Raw genomic sequence first — 20,552 nt, forward strand, 5'->3', positions numbered from 1 at the left:
CAGATATCTGCAGGCGTTGGTAACATCCCTCTCAGGCTTTTCTCCAGGCTGAACAGGCCTGGCTCTCGCAGCCATTCCTCTTAGGAAAGGTGCTCCAGTCCCCTCATCATCTTCATAGCCCCACGCTGGACTCCCTCCAGTAGCTCCAACTCTCTCTTATCCTGGGGAGCCCAGAACGGGACACAGTACTCGAGATGAGGCCTCCCCAGGGCTGAGTAGAGGGGCAGGATCACCTCCCTTGCCCTGCTGGCAACACTCTTCCTAGTGCACCCCAGGATACCACTGGCCTTCCTGGCCACAAGGGCATATTGCTGGCTAAGGGGTGAAACGAAGCTGAGGTCGACTGCTGTGGGGATCTGTGTGCAAGGGCCCTGAGGGCAGGAGACGGCAAGCACCAGGCTGAACCTCACGTCTGAGAGAGTTTCTGACACGAACATGCTTTTGGGAAGGGGGGGGGGGCACCATCTTCTGGGTCCAGTCTTTATCCAGCTGTTAGGCCATGGTTTCAACGCTAATTAACCAGTTAGCTTATAGGTACTGAATCAGTACTGACGAGTGAGTCAGTATTGATCCAATATTCATAAGCTACTTGCTCAGTTAGTTCAGTTAGCCAGCAGGGATTCAACATACAGAAACTAATCAGTCAGCGTTTGCACAAGATTTTCACTACTAATTAAACAGTTAGCTTATAGGTATTGAATCCACATTGACCAGGGAGTCATTACTGATTGAATATTGATAAGCCAGTTGCTCAACACCAACCGAGTGCTCAATGAGTCACAGTGATTCAGCGTCTACTCACTAATCCGTCAGCACCTGTACAGCACTTTCAGTACTACATAACCAGTCAGTGAGTTTGGTGCCATGGACACAAGCTCATTAATCAACTGCATTGAACATTCACAAGCTCTTTGCTCATCGCAACTTCAATGTTGGTACGTTTGTCACTGCTTCATATTCATGCGCTTGGTTCAATATTCGTGCACTGGTCCAAAACCCTCACTTCAATATTTATGTGCCCGTCACTCGCTGCTTCAGTGTTCACAGAATCCCAGAACGGTTGAGGTTGGAAGGGACCTCTGGAGATCATCTAGCACAACCCCCTGCTCAGGCAGGGTCACCTAGAGTACGTTGCGCAGGATCATGTCCAGGCAGGTTTTCAATATCTCCAGTGAAGGAGAATCCACAACCTCTCTGGGCAACCTGTTCCTGTGCTCTGTCACCCTCAGAGCAAAGAAGATTTTCCTTGTGTTCAGCTGGAACATCCTGTTTCAGTTTGTGCCTGTTGCCTCTTGTCCTGTCACTGGGCTCCACTGAAAAGTCTGGCCCCATCCCCCTGACACCCTCTCTTCAGATATTTGTAGGCATTGGTAAGATCCCTCTGGGTGACCCTGCTGAGCAGGGAGGTCGGACTAGATGATCTCCACAGGTCCCTTCCAACTTTCCTGAATCTATGATTCTTTGATTCTTGTACTGGGGAGCCCAGAACTGGACACAGGGCTCCAGATGTGGCCTCACCAGGGCTGAGTAGAGGGCAGGATCACCTCTCTTGACCTGCTGGCAGTACCCCAGGATACCATCAGCCTTCCTGGCCACAAGAGCTCATTACTGGCTCAGGGATAAAATGGAACCGAGGTTGGCTGCTGTGGAGACTAAATGCAGAGGCTAAGGACTGCATTTCTGGAGCCGCCAATGGAGGCTTCATCCCTGTTTGGAAAGTACATTCACCAAGTACATTCCTGAGACCTGCATTTTTGGGGTCCAAAAGCAAGGCCAAGTCCTGTGCTTTGGGGGGCTACAAACAGAGGTACAATGAGGAGGAGGTTGTGAGAGACGGTGTCAAAAGCCCTGCTAAAGTCAAGGTACACAATGTCCACTGCTCTCCCCTCAGCTACCCAGCCAGTCATCCCACCACAGAAGGCTGTCAGATGGGTTAAGCAGGATTCCTCCTTGCTGAATCCATGCTGGCTATTCCTGATCACCTTCTTTTCCTCCACTTCCTTAGAGATGACATCCAGGAGGAGCTGTCCCATCACCTTTCCAGGGATGGAGGTGAGGCTGACTGACTTGTAGTTTCCTGAATCCTCCTTCTTGCCCTTTTGGAGACTGCAGTGACATTGGCTTTCTTCCAGTCCTCAGGCACCTCTCCCGTTCTCCATGGCCTTTCCAAGGTGGTGGAGTGTGGCCTTGCAGTGACATCCACCAGCTCCCTCAGCACTTGTGGGTGCATCCCATTGGGGCCCATGGATTTGTGGGGGTCCAGTTTGCCTAAATGATCTCTATCCTGATCTTCCTCAACCAAGGGAAAGTCTTCCTTTCTCCAGACTTTCTCCCTTGTCTCCAGGCTCTGAGATTCCTGAGAGCTGCCCTTAGCAGTAAAGACTGCATTACAGACGTAAAGGCAGCATTCAGGAACTGCCTTCTCTGTATCCTTCATCACCAGGGCCCCCACACCATTCAGCAACGACCCCACATTTTCCCTTCTCTTCCTTTTGCTACTGATGCCTTGGAAGAAGCCCTTCCTGTCGTCCTTGACATCACTTGCCAGATTTAATTTCACATAGCCTTTAGCCTTCCTCGCCACATCCCTGCATACTCTGATAGACTTCCTATATTCCTCCCAAGTGGCCTGTCCCTTCTTCCACATCCTGTCTACTTCCTTCTTCTGCTGGAGTTTTGACAGGAGATCCTTCCACATCCCTGCAGGTTGCCTGCTCCCTTTGCTTGACTTTTTCCTCATAGGGACGCACTGCTCTTGAGCTTGGAGGAAGTGACACTTGAATATTAATCAGCTCTTTTGGACCTCCCTTCCTTCTAGGGCCCTGACCCATGGGATTCCTCCAAGGAGGTCCCTGAAGAGGCCAAAGCTTGCTCTCCTGAAGTCCAGAGTTGAGATCCTACTTATTGCCTGGCTTCCTTCTTGCAGGACCCTGAACTCCACCATCTCATGGTCACTGCAGCCAAGGCTGCTCCCAACCTTCACATCTCCATCCAGTTCTTCTTTTTTTGCATACTACAAAGTCCAGCAGAATACATCTCTTCCTTGACTCCTCCACCACCTGTGTCAAAAAGTTATCATCAGTGCTCTGCAGGAGCCTCTTGGACACTCTCTGCCCAGCTGTGTTGTCCTTCCAGCAGATATCAGGGTGGTTGAAATCCCCCATGAGAACCAGAACCTGTGATGGTGAGCCTACTTCCAGCTGTCTGTAGGAGGCCTCATTGACTTCCTCTTCCTGACCAGGTGGCCTGTAGCCACAAGAGCATCCCCAATATTTGGCTGCCCATAGGCTCTCAACTCGCTCATCATCCTAAACAGAACTCCTGTGGTAAAGAGCTCCTCAGCGACATGGCCAGAGCACAGAGTAAGGGTGAGCAGTTGCCTCAGATGGCCCAGGCAGCAGCAAAGATGCAACAAGTCTCCAAATCTCTTTCTCTGCCCCACAACTTATTCACACCACTGTACTCTGCAGAGACAGGCTCACCCCAACCCCTGTGAAGGGAAACACAGAAAGTCTGATCTTTTTCTCTCTTAATTAGAGCAAAGGCATATTTCACTTCCTCACAAACTGTAATCAAGGATACCAGGGTAAGATCTTGCTAGGTAAAACTCAGAAAATCCTCATCTTCAAAGATGTTCTAGGTATGCTTTTTTCCTATCCTTCCTGTTGCTGAAGTATCCCCACACAAAGACTTCATTCTACGTGAGGCCCAAGACATGAGACATCTTTCTGCTTCCTGGGCTTTGCATGTGATCAGTTGCCCAACTGACTTATCGATGACTTTTTTCAAAGCCTATATGAAAAGAGAGGGGTTTCCTAAAGGTACATATTCCCTTTCACATGCTGAGCAAGCTTGAAAAATAAGCACAGACGTGCTGCCCTGTCGGTTTTGTGCTAACCCCTCTGGGCTCAAGTTGTGTGAACCAGCAAAAGATTCAGGGGTTGTTTCTGGTTTTGTTTTCTTTAATAGAAGACAAGTCCCTCATAAATCACTGCTTCATCTTCCCAGGAAAGCTCAGATGCCCCAGTGCAGGCGGTTTGGCAAATGATGCAGCTCGCCGGTCAGTCCCTTCTATTCCCAGTGCATCCCAGGACTAAATGCCCCTTTGAGCAATGCTATGTCTCTGCCAAATGAACACCTGCAGGGCAGGGGGTGATTGATGGGGCGAGCAGGGAGAGCTTAAATTTTCTAACTGTTCCCAAAGGAGAATTTCACTGGTGGGATGGCGATGAGGTTAGGGATTGAGGGGAAAAGCAGACAGAGGAAAGGATGCAGCTCTGAGGCACTTTGAATGGGTGATAGGAGCAACAGCAATGAACCAGTGATTACAATTTTATTTTGCTCAGGTATTGCTGGATTTCTGCAGTCTGAGTCACAAAACAACACTCCACTTGGCTTTAGGAAAGGCTTATTTATTTCTGCGGAAGTTAAGGCAAAGCAGAATTACCAAACCCATCTCAGTTCAACACATCCAAAGGTAATCAGTCCCCAAACCGTCGAATGACCCTGCGCTTATGTGAGCAGTGGCCCGGGTGGTTCCTGGGGTCTCTCTGTTGGAGCACTTGCCCCCGTACGATGAGGGGAGAGGGTCACCGCTCAGAGCCAGGGCTGAGGAGTGACGGTGAGCCTTGGAGCCTGAGGCAGGGCCACACTTGGGGCGTGGGGGGTCCCCGGCCCTGCGATGGTGCCAGCCCTCTGTGAGGCGTCAGGGCCCCTGCGGGTCACAGTGCCCCCGGGGTCCCCTTTCCCTCAGGGAGCCAGTGCTGGCTCAGTGGCTCGTGGCTCTCGTGGGAGGAGGTGCTGTTGGAGCAGCGTGTCCATCCAGGGAGTCCTGCCGCGATGGGGGTGCTGCGAGCACTCCGAGGTGGGGCCGGCGCCGCGCTCGCGCCCCGGCTGCCGGCCTGCTGCTGCAGTGACGGGCATCTGCCGGCACCGGTGTTCCTGGCGTGGGAGAGCTGGGCTCACATGCTCGGGGCTGGTGCCAAGCTGCCCAGGGTGGCTCTTCCCCAGGCTGCGGGGAGCCGGCTCTGCCAGCCTCTCCTGCTGCCCCGTGCTCCGGCCAGGAGATGTTTGCCCCGAGCCGCGGCCCATCCCCACGGCTCCTGGGGCAATGCAAACCCTCCGCTGTTTTCCTTGCAGGTTTCTTCACTGGCGTGGGTGCCCGGTCTGGCCCTGCGCGTGGTGAGAATGGTGGCAGTGTGGTCGGGGCTGTCCCTGCGGCCATCACGACCTTCGCTGCCGTGGTGATTTCTATTCTGGACCAGTTGGAAGATGCTCAGGTGAGGCGGGGGCATCCCACGGGGCTGCACGGGTCTCGAGGGCTCCCGCGGTGCCCCGGCATCCCTGGGGCCAGGGTGCTGGTGCCCGGTGTCAGCATGGCGGAGCTGCTATGGGGCAGCATGTGCCACGGCTGTTGTGCACGGTGTGTCCCCAGGGCGGCAGAGTAGAGGCCTACCGCCAGCTGGAGAGCGTCTTGTGGGGCGACGAGAGCGACCTGCAGAGCTCTGTCGCAGGCAGAGCCATAGCACTGGCAGCCCAGGACCTGCGCGTGGCCCAGGTGAGCTCCTTCTCACAGAGGCAACCCGGACACGGGCGCCCAGCCCAGCCAGCCCGGGCAGAGGCTTCAGCATGCGCCCGGCGGGGCTCGAGGTGGTGACTTGGAGCTGCCCAGAGAGGCAGCTGTGGGCTGTGTGCACAAGGGACAGCGGGAGCTGGGCTGTGGGTTGTGCGTCCTGCCCGGCGGCTGAGCGCAGGAGCCAGCTGAGCTGGCCATGCTGCTGCCACACGCCGGCTGCTGTCTTCTAGGACACGACGGCCGCCGTGAGGATGGCGGCGAGTGACGTCCTGGTGGCGCTGGCCCGCTGGCACCTGCATGATGTGGTGTCGGTGCTGCAGGGCCACCTCCAGGCCCTGGAGGAGATGTCGGTGGAGCTGGTCCTCCACACTCTGCACAACCTGGCCATCCGCTACGGTACGGCACATGGGGCCCTGGCTTGAGCCTCCCTGCACCAGGGCTTCCCTGGGGCTGTGGCAGCTCTCTGTCCCCCTGCCCCGGTGCAGCCCTGCGCCAGGCTGCAGCGTCTCTAGTGACTGAGGCCTCCCACCCCTGCCCTCTCGACAGCCCTGCAGTGCGTGCCCTTCGCGGGAAAGACGCTGGCAGCCCTGCGCGGCGTGCTGAGCACAGCGGGGAGCAGCCGGATGCTGTGCGCCGTCTGTGGCGGTGAGTGCTGGCGCCACGGCAGGGCCACGGGGAGGGGAAGGGATGGGGACAGAGGTGGGGATAGGGAAGGGGAGGGGGTGCGTCGCCAGGCTCTCAGGGCACCACGGCTGGGCTGAGCAAGGTGTCGCGCCGGTCAGAGCCTTTGTCACCACCCCGTGTCCCTTGCTGTGCTGCAGTTGTGGAGCAGTGGTGCAGCGGGATCAGCGCATACCTCCGCCAACGGGAGAAATGCGACTTCCCTCACCTGGGGGCTGCCCAGCTCTGCGCCCCTGTTTACTCGCTTGTCTGCTACGCGGGCAGGAGCTGGCAGAGCTGCAAGGAGGAGGAGGTGAGTGCTGCTGCTCTGGCCTGAATGCTGGGGCCAGCCAGCGGGGTGGGCTTGGTGCTGGGAGGAAACACTCCCTGTGCTGGCGAGCCAGCCCATGTGGCCAGGGGTGCCGGGGAAGGGAAAGCCCCATGCGGGAAGGGCCGACTGGTGTCTGGGGCAGGCGAGCACTGGAGGGACCCGTGGCCTCGACATGGCATGTCACCCTGCCTCGCTCAACAGGGCAAGCAGGCCATGCTGAGGGCGATGGCTGTTATGATGGGTGTCCTGCTGCACGCGGAGGAGCACCACCAACATGCCTGGGAGCAGCTTCTCTGGCTGCTGCACCAATACCGAGAAGTCCAGGACCCCTCAGGGGTGACCAGGGTGAGGCATCTTGCGGGGCACGGCGCAGCCAGGGACCAAGCAGGTGCCGCGAGGCATCGGGGAGCTGCGGGGTGCCGGGAGGAGCCAAGGCCCTTCGAGCAGGAACAGGGACTGGGGGCCTGGGGCTCGCGGTGACAGCTGCCCTCTCCCTCTCCTGCTCCCATGCAGAGTCTCAGCTATTTCCTGTGGGCCGTGATGGATGTTCAGGCCCAGGTGCCCCGAGCCAAGATTCTGGCTGTCATCGCGGCTGTGCACGAGCAGGTAAGGCCTGACATCACACTGCTGCCCTGGAGCTGCTGCGCAGCCCTGCATGTGCCCAGAGCTCTGGGCTTTGGCCGTGGGTCCATGTCCAGAGCTGCCCACCAGATGAGCGCTGACAGCATGGGTGCTTTTCCATCCCTCTGCCCGCCGATGTGGCTTTCCCTGAAACGTGCCTTGTTCTCGCAGCTCTGCGATGAGATGGAGCCACCCAGCCCAGGGCACCGAGCAGAGTTGTGCCACTGCATGGTGCTGCAGGGTGAGGAGAGAAGAACCGGCGCCGCGCCGCTGCATCCTGGCAGCTCTCTCACAGGCCTGCCTGTGTGGGAAGATGCTGGTCACTGATACTGAGCGTGATCTCTTCCCCGCAGCCCGAATTTGCCCGGAGGAGACCATCGTGTTCCTGTACTATAAGCTCAGGACCGGGAACAAGGTCGATCGCGTGGCAGCCGTGGAAATGCTGCAAGCTCTTGTCCGCTGTGACGGTCAGTAAGCCGGGCTGGAGAAACATCGTCTCCCCGGAATGCTGCCGCTTCCTCTGATGTGCAGCCTGGCCCCCTTTTCTGTCCCGCTTGTGTGGGGAAAGCTGAGGAGCCGTGTTGAGTCCCTGCGAAAACGGGGGCTCAGCCTCAGCGCCTGCCTCTCCTTGTCTCCTGCAGCCCCCGATGTGAGAGAGAAGCTGCCCCTGTTCACCAAGCTGGTGCAGTCTGTGTGCCACGACCCTGCAGCCCAGGTGAGCTGGTGGGGGCCAGGCTGGGGCAAGGGCAGTTTCCCTGGGCCTTTGGGCCCTTTGGTGCCATGGCTGCAGCCTCGCCGTGCCTGCAGGTGAGGAAGGCAGTGCTGCGTTTCCTCGGGGAGCTGCTGCACTCCAGCGCCCTGGGCTGCTCGGCGTGGGACGTGGTGGGGCACCTCTTCGGCGAGTTCAGCCGGGCCTCGGGCAGACTGGTAAGGGCAGAGCGCGGCACCGGGCCTGCATCCTGTGCCGCCAGGGCCGAGGTCGCCGTGGGGGCACCTCCCCATGGTGTGCACTGTGGGGCCTGGCAAGGGGCACTGACGGGTGTTTCCCACCTCGGTCTCACAGGCAACAGGAAAACTTTCGGTGGTGGAAGTGTGGGAAGAGAGGACTGTTCAGCGCCTCTGCGCCCACGTCCTGGGCTCACTGGACGTATCTGCCGGAGCGGTGGCCAAGGTGAGTTGTCCTCGGCCCATGCACCCCAGCTTAGCCAGAAAAGCTGGGAAGGAGCGAGGCCGAGGGGCTGGGCCGGGGCCAGAGAAGTGGCAGTGACGGGGGACCTGGGATGCAGAGGCGGAAATGGCAGCGTGCCGAACGGGCTGCTTCTTGCCCGCAGCTCCTGTGGCCGAGGCTGCTGCAGTATGTGGTGCCAGCTGAGTATACGGGCATGCTGGTCCCGCTGTGCCGCTGCCTGCGTGCCCTGGCCGAGAGAACAGAGAGAACAGAGGGCGAGGAAGAGAAGGCGGCGCCCGAGGCCCTGAAGCCTGCAGAGCCAGGTGGGGAGCAGAAAGTCGCAGCACGCTGTGCCAGGCCGGCTGGGGGAGGGTCAGTGCATGTCCCTGCATCCCCTGCCAGCCCCCCACGCAGGAGGGCTGGGGCAGCACAGGGCAGAGCAGTGCCCATTGCTGGGCATGATGGCTGTGCCCCACGAGCCGCTTCCCTGGCTGCTGTGCCCAGCTCTCGCGGGGGTCTGGGGGCTTGTTCCTGCCATGCCAGGCCTGCTTAGCCAGCAGCCATTCAGCACGGCTGTTCAGGCCTGGTGGGGAGGCGGCGCGACCAGGGTGCTGTTCAGCCCTGCACGGGGATGTGGGACGTGGCGCGAGCTGGGCGTCTAACACAGCCTTTCCTTGTGCCTGCAGCCCCTCTGCCGGCTCCCCAAGCCCTGCTGGCTCGTCTGCTGGTGAGTACCGGGGCCCCCGGGGAAGGAGCTTCTGTGGCCGGGGTGAGGGGAGAGCCCGGAGAGATGGTGCTGCAGCTGGTGCTGGGCACCCCGGGAGGAGGAGGCAGGAGCATGGTAGAGGGTGCCTGAGCCTCCCTGCCCGTCGGGGGGCTCCGGCTGCTCCCAGGGGACGGCAGCACCCAGCCAAAGCCATCGTCTGCCTGCTGCTGGCCAGGGCAGCGCTGCCCTCCCTGCCTGCCTGCCCGCGGGGCAGCCGTGGCTCCTGGGGCAGGCACCAGTGTGTCTCTCTCTCCCACCCCGGCCTAGGTGGTGGCAGCTGTGGCTCCACACACAGGCGGTGGCCATGGAGCCGCAGCCCTGCAGCTGCTGCAGGTGCTCTGTGGCACGATCCACAGAGCCGTGGGGGCGAGCTGGGCCACAGAGATCCCCCTGCTGCTGCAGCACCTGGCAGGTAAAGTGCGGGCGGGAGGCGGAGGCTGGGGGCCAAAGGCGCAGCAGAATGCCTGCAGCTCCCCAGCCTGGCAGGCAACGGTGCCACGTTTGCCAGCACTCATCAGCCCACTGGGCTGAGGCTTTGGGGCTTCGGGCTGCAAAGCAGCTGCCCGGGCTCTGCTGCCGCATTTGCTGGAGTAACGGTGAGGGTTTTGCTTCCATGGGCTTTGCAGGAACAACCGCCGGCTTCCTGGACAGGGCCGAGTGGGACAGCCTCCTGCTGAAGGTACAGCGTCCCTGTGGGGCCCAGCTGCATGGGGCAGACAGGGGCGGGACAAGTGGTGCAGGAAGCTGGGGGCTGGGGAAGAGCCAGAGGCAGGCTGCCAGAGGGGCGGGTGGCAGACAGGCTGTCGGGAGGGGGAGCTCTGCCCCGACGGTCTCCGGGGCCGCTTGGCTGTGCCAAAGGCCCTGGCCGAGGCAGGGGGGGGTGTTTGCTTCACCTCCCGCTGCACCCCAGTTCCTGCGAGCGTCGCTGGAGGTCATCGCCAGCGAGGCCTGGACCGTGGAGCTGAGCCGGGAGCTGAGCCGGCAGCTGGGTGGCTCTCCCCGCCTGTCCTGGGAGAAGGTCTGTGCCCTGGCGGCGGCGCGCCCCGAGGGCTGCAGCAGCAGAGCCTGGGAGGCTCAGGCCGGGGCGAGGGCTGGCGGCGGTCATCTGCCACAGCTCACCGTGGCCGGGGCCCGGCCTCTCCTCTTGCAGCGGTTCCTCTACAAGGCTCTCGGCACGGCCCTGGCAGCTTGTGGGTGTCTGCGCCACGTGCGAGAGCAGACCCTGCAACATCTGGAAGCAACCAACTTCCTGGAGCTGTGGGAGGCACAGGTGAGGTTTCTTCCTGGCGCCCTGCTTTCCCGCGAGTCCCCTGCGTGTCCCTGGAGCAGAGGGACTCTGCGTGCCCTGCTCCAGCCCTTACTCGTGTACTGTTTGCAGCCGTTTCCCTGGGGAAAGGTCCTGCCTGGCCGATGGAGCTAGCCAGGCCTGGGGGGTGGGCTTGGAGCAACTCCCCATTTCTGCTCTGTTGCAGGGAATCGTTTCGGTTGTGTCCCGCTGCGCCGAGAGCCACTTCCAGCTGGCATTGTCCTCAGTGCAGCAATTCACGGGGACCTTGAAACACCGGAAGGTAAAGGTCCGGGGTGTCACTGTGGGGAGCTGCCGGGAGGTCAGGCGCGGGGCAGCTCCTGCTGCAGGAGCGCACAGAGCCCCGGGCACAGCGGGGCTGCGGGCTGACATCTCAGCTCTTCTCCGGCGACCCGCAGCAGAGCCACGCACTGAGGAACCGCGCTGCTCGTGCGACGCTCATGGTGATCTACGGCCGGATGGCGCTGCGCGCCCCCAGGGAGCAGCTGCTCACCCACGTGGAGAGAGACATCGTGGGGAACGTCCTGCAGCTCTACCGAGAGGGCTGCCAGGTGGGTGCTCAGGGTGTGGGGCAGAGCCAGACGGGGGCCTCCTCGCCCTTCCCATGCGCTCGCCCTGCTGCCCTGGGGCAGGGACTGTGGGGTCTTTCCGGCCAGGACAGCTGCTTCCCTCCACCTGGGAGGCTTATTCCTGGGAGGGCAGAGAGGTCTCCTTGCTGGGGCACAGGTGCCGAGCTGGGGTCTGTGGGGCTCCCCAGCGTTCTCTGCAGTGTCCTCCTCCCTGTGCTGTATGTGGAGGCAGATTCCCCCCGGCCCTGCTGCTCTTTCTGCCCTCGGCAAAGCTCAAAGCCTGTTTTTCTCCCCTGGCATCAGGACGCGCAGCTGAAGCTCTCCCTGGTGCAGAGCGTAACTGAGATCAGCCTTGCCATCCAGGCTGCAGACGCCGGCCCCAGGTTCGAGCTGTGCTGCAAGCGGGAGCTTCTGCAGATGCTGCTGGTGAGTGCCCAGAGCTGGGGCTGTCACCTGGGGAGTTTTAGGCTCTGCAGTGGGGTGAGTGGGGTTTGTGGGGAGTCCTGAGGCAGGGAGCAGCCACCTCATCCTGCGGGGCCGGTGCCTGTAGGGTCTGGCAGCAGAGCCCCTGGCCGGGGCGGGCAGGAGGGCTCTCCTGTGCCCCTGCCCGCTGCCCACCTTGCACGTGTCTCCCTGTGCCTTGCAGGAGGTGATGCAGGAGGAGCCCCAGGAGTCCCCAGTGCAGCCCCGGGCCCTCATGGCTGTGGAGCAGTTGAGGTAGGGTCTATCCCGGGGCTGCGGCAGTCGCTGCGTGTTGCAGCACAGCTGGCGGCTCTGGCTGGGGCTGCAGACGTTGAATTTGGGGCTGTCGATGGGGCCAAAGGCAGTTGTCCTTTGCCTCACTCTGGAGAGTGCGAGTGAGCCTCCTCTCAGGCTTCTCTAACTTGTTTCTCCTGGCAGCAAGCTGAAGCCCCGTCTGAGCAGGGAGGAAAAATGCAGCCTCCTGGCTCAGTGCTGCCGGGGCGTCGTGTGCCTCCGTCACCCAGAGCAGATGGAGGCGAGAGGGGAGGCGGCAGCGGCTGCTCCAGTGGCACCGGTAGGCACCGGCCCCTCTGGGCCGCCCCTCAGTGGGGCCCAGCTCCGGGCGCCCCGCGCTGCAGCAGCCGCTGGCTGTGCTGGCGTTTCCATGGGGTGCCCGGCCTCAACCCCACTTTCTGGTGCCAGGGTGTGCAGGCGCCAGCCCTGCGGGCACTGGGCCAGCTCATGAGAACCCTTCTGCGGGAAGAGCCGGCCCCCATCTGCTTCGAGGACGTGGTACAGGTGAGAGTCCCCAGACGCAGCTGCGAGCGAGGGGCGCAGCACAAGCCAGTGCTGCCAGCAGTGAGACCCCGAAGTGAGGAGGTCCCTGTGGGAAAGGGGCTCCCTGCCCAGGAAGGCAGGGTGCCGGCGAGGGGTGCAGGGCAGAAGGACACCCACAGTGAGACATGTCTGCCCGTGCCAGGTCCTGCGGCACTGGCTCGCCTCAGCCGAGGAGTGCGAGCGGGAGAGGGCCCTGCAGGTGTGCGTTCAGCTGCTGGGTGCTCATGAGGAGCAACGCGAGCATGGGGTGAGCGGGGACCCCATGCACAGGGAGCTCTGCGTGGGGGGGGGGGGGGTGCGTGCCGGATTTCGGGTCCCCTGGGGCTGTGGGGCGGCCCCTTGTTCCCCCCCAGCTCGGCCACGGCTTGGGGGGCAGCACGGCTGGGAGAGGGCGAGCAGCCGCAGGGCTGCCGGTGACCTCTTCGCCTGCCTCTTGCTCCCACAGCGAGGCCGCGCCTGCGAGCAGTTCGGCTCCCTGGCGGGACTACTGGGGCCTCTGACCTGTGATGCCTCAGCTGCGTCCCGCTGGCGGGCAGCCACCTGCCTCGGCCACCTGCTCCAAATCGGAGGTGAGGAGAGCGGGCAGAGCGGTCCCCGCTGCTGTCTCAGGGCTGGACGTCGTCCCTATGCCAGGGACTATCCCCCTCCACGGCCGGCCCCTCGCCTAGCTCACAAACCTGCTGTGCCACCTTGGGGGACCCTGCCTTCGCATGGCCTTCGCTGCCCTCCCTCGGGTCCTCCCCTTGCTGCCTGCGGGGCCGCATGTTGGCTCCCCACCATGACTCCCTTCTCCTGGCTCCAGCTGAGACCACGGACGTGGCGCCGTGCACTAACGAGATCGGGTACCTGCGGGAGAGGCTCAACGCCGTCGCCCCCGACTCTCTGCTGGCCACCTCCACCAACATCGCAAAGGTAATGAGCCCCCGAAAAGTGGTCTGGGGGTCATGGTGTGTGCGCTTGCACGTGTGTGTGAGAGTGCTGCTGTCAGGGTGTGCGTTTTGCATCTGAGCCACTTGTGACGAGATCGCTTGTGTTTCTGATTTCTCCCCAGCTGGTTTGCAAGCATGTCCCCCAAGGCCAGGCTGCAGACTTCATGGACACTGTCATGGAGAGCCTGCAGTGCACCAGGCCCGTGCGCGCGTGGGCTGCTGGGCGGTGGGCACTCACCTTCCTGGGGGACTGCGGAGAGCAAATATTCCAGGAGGAGGTGGGAGAGGCATTCTTTGTGCTCACCCTTGTCTGCTTTCGGCTGTTGGCCCCCAAGGATGTGCTGAGCTGTTCTTTGTCGCCTTCCTCCTTTCAGGTACCTGAACTCGTCACCATCCTCTGCACCTGCCTGCAGAGCACCCAGCAGAGCACCCGCAGGTGCTTTGTGCTGCGAGCGATGTTCATCCTGGCCCGCTGCCACCAGGAACCGGTGATTGACAGTCTCCTCCAGAGGTGTCTGCCCATGGACAGGTCTCTGCGCTTGCCCTCCCCTCTGCTGTCACACCCAGTGTTTGGCCTCTCATGAGGTCATTGCAGGTTCCCGAGGATGCGGGCTCACGGGTGAGTGTCTGTTCCCTTGCAGCAACACAGTGGAAGTGTGGAGGAGCCTAGGGAGAAGCGCTCTGGGATACCCAATCCTGGAGCGCTTAACTGAAAAGTTAAGGGCAGCCGGAGACAGCAGCCAGGGGAGCGAGTGCTGCGCTCGGGAGCTGGGCAGCAGCCAGGCTGCCCTGGAGCCTCACACGGTACGGTCAGCTGCAGCGGCATTAGCGCTGCTTTGCACCTGCTTTCCAACCGGTGCTTTAGTGCGAGGGGGTTTTGTGCTCTTTGCGAGCACCTGTGGAGCCTCGCGGATGCTGTGCTGGGACAGTGGCAGCGTTAGTGGTGTGGGGAACTGGGACAGTTGCCAGTGCTGGGCCGCAAGGCTGTCGCTGCAGTGAGAAGCGGAGACAGTAAGAGCTGCCCCAGCCATCAGGGGGACGTGGGCAGTGGGACAAGCCCTGGTTTTACCATGCGATTGCTGGCTGAATTTTTCTGTAGATCATCCGCGCCCTCTGTGAGATGGTGTCAGTGCTGCAGAGCGAGGGGCTGGTCCAGCACCTGCTTCCTGACCTGCTTCCCAGCCTCCTGGGGCAGGTCAGTGAGACGCTGCGGGAGGAGATGGAACCGTCCCTCAGGGAGCCCGAGAGCTCCGACACGTCAGGCAGGTAAGGAGCGGCAGGGGCAGGGGGCAGGCTGGCCTGTGCCTGCGGGCTTTGCTCAGGCGATCTGTGGCTGACTGTCCCGCTGGCGCTGGGCTGCCTCTGTGGGGAGAGGGGACTGGTCACTGCAGGGCAGCGCCTGGGGATATGGCCGCAGTGTGGCTGTTGCTGCCCGTAGGCCCCGTGTTGCAGCAGGGGGCCATCATGGGGCTCTGCTGACGGGCAATCTTTCCTCAGACTACTGCGCCTGGCACTTTCTTTGGGTTTTTCTGCAGGCTGTTTGTGGAGGTGCTGGAGCTGGTGCTCTCCAAGTGCCTGGAGGAGCGGTGGCTTCGGCTGCTCCGGGAGCAGGGAGCATGGGCGTCCCTGGCCGAGCCCCAGGCTCACAGCGCTGGCGTGTGTCTTCTGGCGAGGTGAGAGCCCCCAGGTGTCCTGCCCCATCACGGGGCCTGCACCTGGGGAAAGGGCTGCCGGGGGCTTCCTGTGCGCCCAGCAGTTCTGCTGAGGTGCAGAGCGGCGTCCGCGTCGCAGTGGGAGAAGCTGGGAGTCGCGGCCCGCGGCCAGCCCGCGTGCCGGTGCCTCACCAGCCTGCTGGTGCTGTGTGCACAGCGTGCTGCTCCGCGCGGAGCTTGTCCCACCGCGCCTGCTGCAGAACCTCTCCACCTGGCTGGACTCGTGCTCAGCAAACCTGCGGCTCACGGCCACAGCTTTCTTTGCTGAGGTGAGGCAGCGGTGGGGCAGGGGTTTGGGGGGGGGGTTCCTATGCCTGTCTCGCCTGCCTGGCATGAATCACAGCCAATGCGAGTGGCCCCGTTGCTCGATTGCAGCTGATGAAGGACCGGCTAGTGGAGGAGAGAAAGCTGCTGAAGCCCCTCTTAGAGGCTTTTGCGGCGAGGGCGCGCGACCCCGTCAGCGCCGTGCAGCAGATGGCAATGAGAGGCCTGGGCAACGCGGCAAGCGGAGCACCGGTGAAGGTGAGGCTGACTTTGCTGGGCTCTGAGCACAGCCCGAGCTCGAGAGCCTCCCAGGGCCCCTCGAGGAGCCGGAGAGAGGAGCAGAGGCCGTCACGGGGCCCTGTGGAGGTGGCACTCCTCGCTCCCGTGCCAGCAAGGCGGCAGAGGGCTGCTGGGTGCCGGTGGGGGCTCCCGGGCTGGGGTCTGCTCTGGGCTGGCTGTGGGAAGCGCTGGCCTGGGCGCCGAGGCGCAGAGCTGCAGCAAGAGGCAGCAGCAGCGAGTGGCTCATGCGCCCATCGCTCTGCAGCTGCAGAGGCACGGGGCAGCCGTGGTGGCAGTGCTACGCGGGGGCCTGGAGGACGGGGCCAGCGTGGAGGTGGCAGCCGAGAGCCTGCTGGCGCTGGCGAAAGTGCTGGGGCCGCTGGTGGCCAGGGCCATTGGCTCGGCCTTTGAAGAGGTCACCAGGTCCAGCCGGGCCTTCTGGGGAGCGGTGAGTGGAGCCGCTAGCTCTCGTTCGGGGCAGGAGCTGTCGTGGGGGCGCATCCCCCACGGGCAGCGCCCGGCTGGGTCCTGGCATGCGATGGCCTCACTAGCAGCCGGCCCGGCGGGCTTTTTCATTGCAGGAGGAAGAAGCCCTGCGCTGCTCAGCCTTCACCCTCTACGGCGCCCTGGCCGCCTCCGCCTCTGCCTCAGGGAGGAGGTCATTCTTCAGCAGGGAGGTGGAGGCATCGTTCCCCAGCTTGGTGCTGCACCTCGGGGACCCGGCACCGGCAGTCCGTGATGTAAGAGCCTCGAGCATGCTGCAGAGCCACGGGGAGGAGCACTGGGGCCGGGGGGGGGCTTGGTCCTGGGGTCACTGGGGACCTGGGAAGTGCTGGGGGGCACCCGGCGGGGAGCGGGGCCACGAGGGGGCAGGTGCCTGCCGTGGTCCCGGGCAGGCGCGCGGTGTCCCCGCGACCAGGCCGGTGCTCTCTCACAGGCGTGCAAGATGGCCCTGCACCGGTGTGCCCCATTCCTGGCATCAGAGAGGGTGCGACGTCGCGTGGCCGCCAGCACTGGGCTGAGCGCCGCCGAGCTGCAGGATGAGCTCTGCAGGCACCTGGTGAGTGAGCAAGCGAGCGAGCGAGCTCTGTGCCACAGCCATGGCCCTGCATGGCCGCCTGCCCCATGGCTCCCGCACCGCTGGGCCGCCTGGGTGGGTGCGGGGGCACAGAGGGGTGCCAGGAGCTCGAGACGATCTCCCTTGCCCCTGCGTTGCCCCAGGCCCGAGACTGCCCCGCACTGCTGGAGAGCCTCTGCCACATGGCCCAGAGCTGCTGCACGGGGAGCTGCCAGGCGCCGCAGGAGGCAGCCGTCCGCATCCTGGGTGAGAGGCAGCGCCGGGCTCCGGCGCTGCTCCGGCCGCATCCCCGGGTCGGGTCAGGGCCGGAAATGGGGAATCGGGGTTGGCATCGGGGCCGGGCCCTGACGATGACATCCCCGTGCCAGGCCTCCTGATGAATGCGGCGCCAGCCGAGAGGCCGCAGCGGCAGGACCCGGCGTCGCGGTGGGGAGGTAGGTGCCGGCGGCCGAGTGGCCACCCCGCGGGCTTGGGAGGCACCGGCAGTGCCCGCGGCAGCCGGGATGCAGGGAGGGGGCTGGCACAGACCCGGGTGCTGCCGCGGAGCGCTGGGGTGTCACGGCCGGTCGCCCATGGTGCCTTCCCGCGGCATCGGTGTCATTGCAGCTCGGCAGAGGCAGCGGTGCAATCGGTCACCCCGTGCACGGCGGGCAGCAGCCGTGGGAACCCGGCAGCCCGGGGCAGCAGAGCTATAAAGCTGCATCCGTGCGAGCCAGCCTGAAAGGAGTCTCAATAAAGGAAGTTTTCCTCATATCTCACTGGAGCTTCCTGTGTTTCGATTTGTGCCCATTGCCTGTTGTCCTGTCACTGGGCTCCACTGAAAAGTCCAGCCCCATCCCCTTGGCACCCTCCCCTCAGATATCTGCAGGCGTTGGTAACATCCCTCTCAGGCTTTTCTCCAGGCTGAACAGGCCTGGCTCTCGCAGCCATTCCTCTTAGGAAAGGTGCTCCAGTCCCCTCATCATCTTCATAGCCCCACGCTGGACTCCCTCCAGTAGCTCCAACTCTCTCTTATCCTGGGGAGCCCAGAACGGGACACAGTACTCGAGATGAGGCCTCCCCAGGGCTGAGTAGAGGGGCAGGATCACCTCCCTTGCCCTGCTGGCAACACTCTTCCTAGTGCACCCCAGGATACCACTGGCCTTCCTGGCCACAAGGGCATATTGCTGGCTAAGGGGTGAAACGAAGCTGAGGTCGACTGCTGTGGGGATCTGTGTGCAAGGGCCCTGAGGGCAGGAGACGGCAAGCACCAGGCTGAACCTCACGTCTGAGAGAGTTTCTGACACGAACATGCTTTTGGGAAGGGGGGGGGCACCATCTTCTGGGTCCAGTCTTTATCCAGCTGTTAGGCCATGGTTTCAACGCTAATTAACCAGTTAGCTTATAGGTACTGAATCAGTACTGACGAGTGAGTCAGTATTGATCCAATATTCATAAGCTACTTGCTCAGTTAGTTCAGTTAGCCAGCAGGGATTCAACATACAGAAACTAATCAGTCAGCGTTTGCACAAGATTTTCACTACTAATTAAACAGTTAGCTTATAGGTATTGAATCCACATTGACCAGGGAGTCATTACTGATTGAATATTGATAAGCCAGTTGCTCAACACCAACCGAGTGCTCAATGAGTCACAGTGATTCAGCGTCTACTCACTAATCCGTCAGCACCTGTACAGCACTTTCAGTACTACATAACCAGTCAGTGAGTTTGGTGCCATGGACACAAGCTCATTAATCAACTGCATTGAACATTCACAAGCTCTTTGCTCATCGCAACTTCAATGTTGGTACGTTTGTCACTGCTTCATATTCATGCGCTTGGTTCAATATTCGTGCACTGGTCCAAAACCCTCACTTCAATATTTATGTGCCCGTCACTCGCTGCTTCAGTGTTCACAGAATCCCAGAACGGTTGAGGTTGGAAGGGACCTCTGGAGATCATCTAGCACAACCCCCTGCTCAGGCAGGGTCACCTAGAGTACGTTGCGCAGGATCATGTCCAGGCAGGTTTTCAATATCTCCAGTGAAGGAGAATCCACAACCTCTCTGGGCAACCTGTTCCTGTGCTCTGTCACCCTCAGAGCAAAGAAGATTTTCCTTGTGTTCAGCTGGAACATCCTGTTTCAGTTTGTGCCTGTTGCCTCTTGTCCTGTCACTGGGCTCCACTGAAAAGTCTGGCCCCATCCCCCTGACACCCTCTCTTCAGATATTTGTAGGCATTGGTAAGATCCCTCTGGGTGACCCTGCTGAGCAGGGAGGTCGGACTAGATGATCTCCACAGGTCCCTTCCAACTTTCCTGAATCTATGATTCTTTGATTCTTGTACTGGGGAGCCCAGAACTGGACACAGGGCTCCAGATGTGGCCTCACCAGGGCTGAGTAGAGGGCAGGATCACCTCTCTTGACCTGCTGGCAGTACCCCAGGATACCATCAGCCTTCCTGGCCACAAGAGCTCATTACTGGCTCAGGGATAAAATGGAACCGAGGTTGGCTGCTGTGGAGACTAAATGCAGAGGCTAAGGACTGCATTTCTGGAGCCGCCAATGGAGGCTTCATCCCTGTTTGGAAAGTACATTCACCAAGTACATTCCTGAGACCTGCATTTTTGGGGTCCAAAAGCAAGGCCAAGTCCTGTGCTTTGGGGGGCTACAAACAGAGGTACAATGAGGAGGAGGTTGTGAGAGACGGTGTCAAAAGCCCTGCTAAAGTCAAGGTACACAATGTCCACTGCTCTCCCCTCAGCTACCCAGCCAGTCATCCCACCACAGAAGGCTGTCAGATGGGTTAAGCAGGATTCCTCCTTGCTGAATCCATGCTGGCTATTCCTGATCACCTTCTTTTCCTCCACTTCCTTAGAGATGACATCCAGGAGGAGCTGTCCCATCACCTTTCCAGGGATGGAGGTGAGGCTGACTGACTTGTAGTTTCCTGAATCCTCCTTCTTGCCCTTTTGGAGACTGCAGTGACATTGGCTTTCTTCCAGTCCTCAGGCACCTCTCCCGTTCTCCATGGCCTTTCCAAGGTGGTGGAGTGTGGCCTTGCAGTGACATCCACCAGCTCCCTCAGCACTTGTGGGTGCATCCCATTGGGGCCCATGGATTTGTGGGGGTCCAGTTTGCCTAAATGATCTCTATCCTGATCTTCCTCAACCAAGGGAAAGTCTTCCTTTCTCCAGACTTTCTCCCTTGTCTCCAGGCTCTGAGATTCCTGAGAGCTGCCCTTAGCAGTAAAGACTGCATTACAGACGTAAAGGCAGCATTCAGGAACTGCCTTCTCTGTATCCTTCATCACCAGGGCCCCCACACCATTCAGCAACGACCCCACATTTTCCCTTCTCTTCCTTTTGCTACTGATGCCTTGGAAGAAGCCCTTCCTGTCGTCCTTGACATCACTTGCCAGATTTAATTTCACATAGCCTTTAGCCTTCCTCGCCACATCCCTGCATACTCTGATAGACTTCCTATATTCCTCCCAAGTGGCCTGTCCCTTCTTCCACATCCTGTCTACTTCCTTCTTCTGCTGGAGTTTTGACAGGAGATCCTTCCACATCCCTGCAGGTTGCCTGCTCCCTTTGCTTGACTTTTTCCTCATAGGGACGCACTGCTCTTGAGCTTGGAGGAAGTGACACTTGAATATTAATCAGCTCTTTTGGACCTCCCTTCCTTCTAGGGCCCTGACCCATGGGATTCCTCCAAGGAGGTCCCTGAAGAGGCCAAAGCTTGCTCTCCTGAAGTCCAGAGTTGAGATCCTACTTATTGCCTGGCTTCCTTCTTGCAGGACCCTGAACTCCACCATCTCATGGTCACTGCAGCCAAGGCTGCTCCCAACCTTCACATCTCCATCCAGTTCTTCTTTTTTTGCATACTACAAAGTCCAGCAGAATACATCTCTTCCTTGACTCCTCCACCACCTGTGTCAAAAAGTTATCATCAGTGCTCTGCAGGAGCCTCTTGGACACTCTCTGCCCAGCTGTGTTGTCCTTCCAGCAGATAT

At 60.9% G+C, this 20,552-nt stretch overlaps 1 protein-coding gene across 1 annotated transcript; it reads left to right on the forward strand.

Moving 5' to 3' along the window:
• Window positions 1-4,839: 4,839 nt before the first annotated feature.
• LOC134140128 (maestro heat-like repeat-containing protein family member 2B) lies at window positions 4,840-17,315 on the forward strand. The gene is made up of 41 exons (XM_062574992.1): window positions 4,840-4,864; window positions 5,140-5,279; window positions 5,435-5,557; window positions 5,806-5,971; window positions 6,122-6,220; window positions 6,397-6,503; window positions 6,768-6,911; window positions 7,080-7,172; window positions 7,359-7,428; window positions 7,541-7,654; window positions 7,829-7,902; window positions 7,995-8,114; window positions 8,251-8,358; window positions 8,519-8,678; window positions 9,042-9,196; window positions 9,389-9,533; window positions 9,748-9,800; window positions 10,032-10,139; window positions 10,272-10,391; window positions 10,594-10,689; window positions 10,826-10,978; window positions 11,300-11,422; window positions 11,643-11,713; window positions 11,897-12,032; window positions 12,161-12,256; window positions 12,438-12,542; window positions 12,741-12,864; window positions 13,098-13,207; window positions 13,347-13,502; window positions 13,599-13,753; window positions 13,866-14,028; window positions 14,324-14,490; window positions 14,760-14,897; window positions 15,094-15,205; window positions 15,312-15,458; window positions 15,745-15,927; window positions 16,061-16,219; window positions 16,417-16,539; window positions 16,701-16,803; window positions 16,926-16,991; window positions 17,164-17,315. Exons 1-41 carry the CDS (start codon window positions 4,840-4,842, stop codon window positions 17,250-17,252), a joined length of 4,899 nt encoding a protein of 1,632 aa, XP_062430976.1. The 3' UTR covers window positions 17,253-17,315.
• The last annotated feature ends 3,237 nt before the right edge of the window (window positions 17,316-20,552 follow it).

Source organism: Rhea pennata, chromosome 4 (genome assembly GCF_028389875.1).
Source record: "Rhea pennata isolate bPtePen1 chromosome 4, bPtePen1.pri, whole genome shotgun sequence".
In the NCBI taxonomy this organism is placed as follows: Eukaryota; Metazoa; Chordata; class Aves; order Rheiformes; family Rheidae; genus Rhea; species Rhea pennata.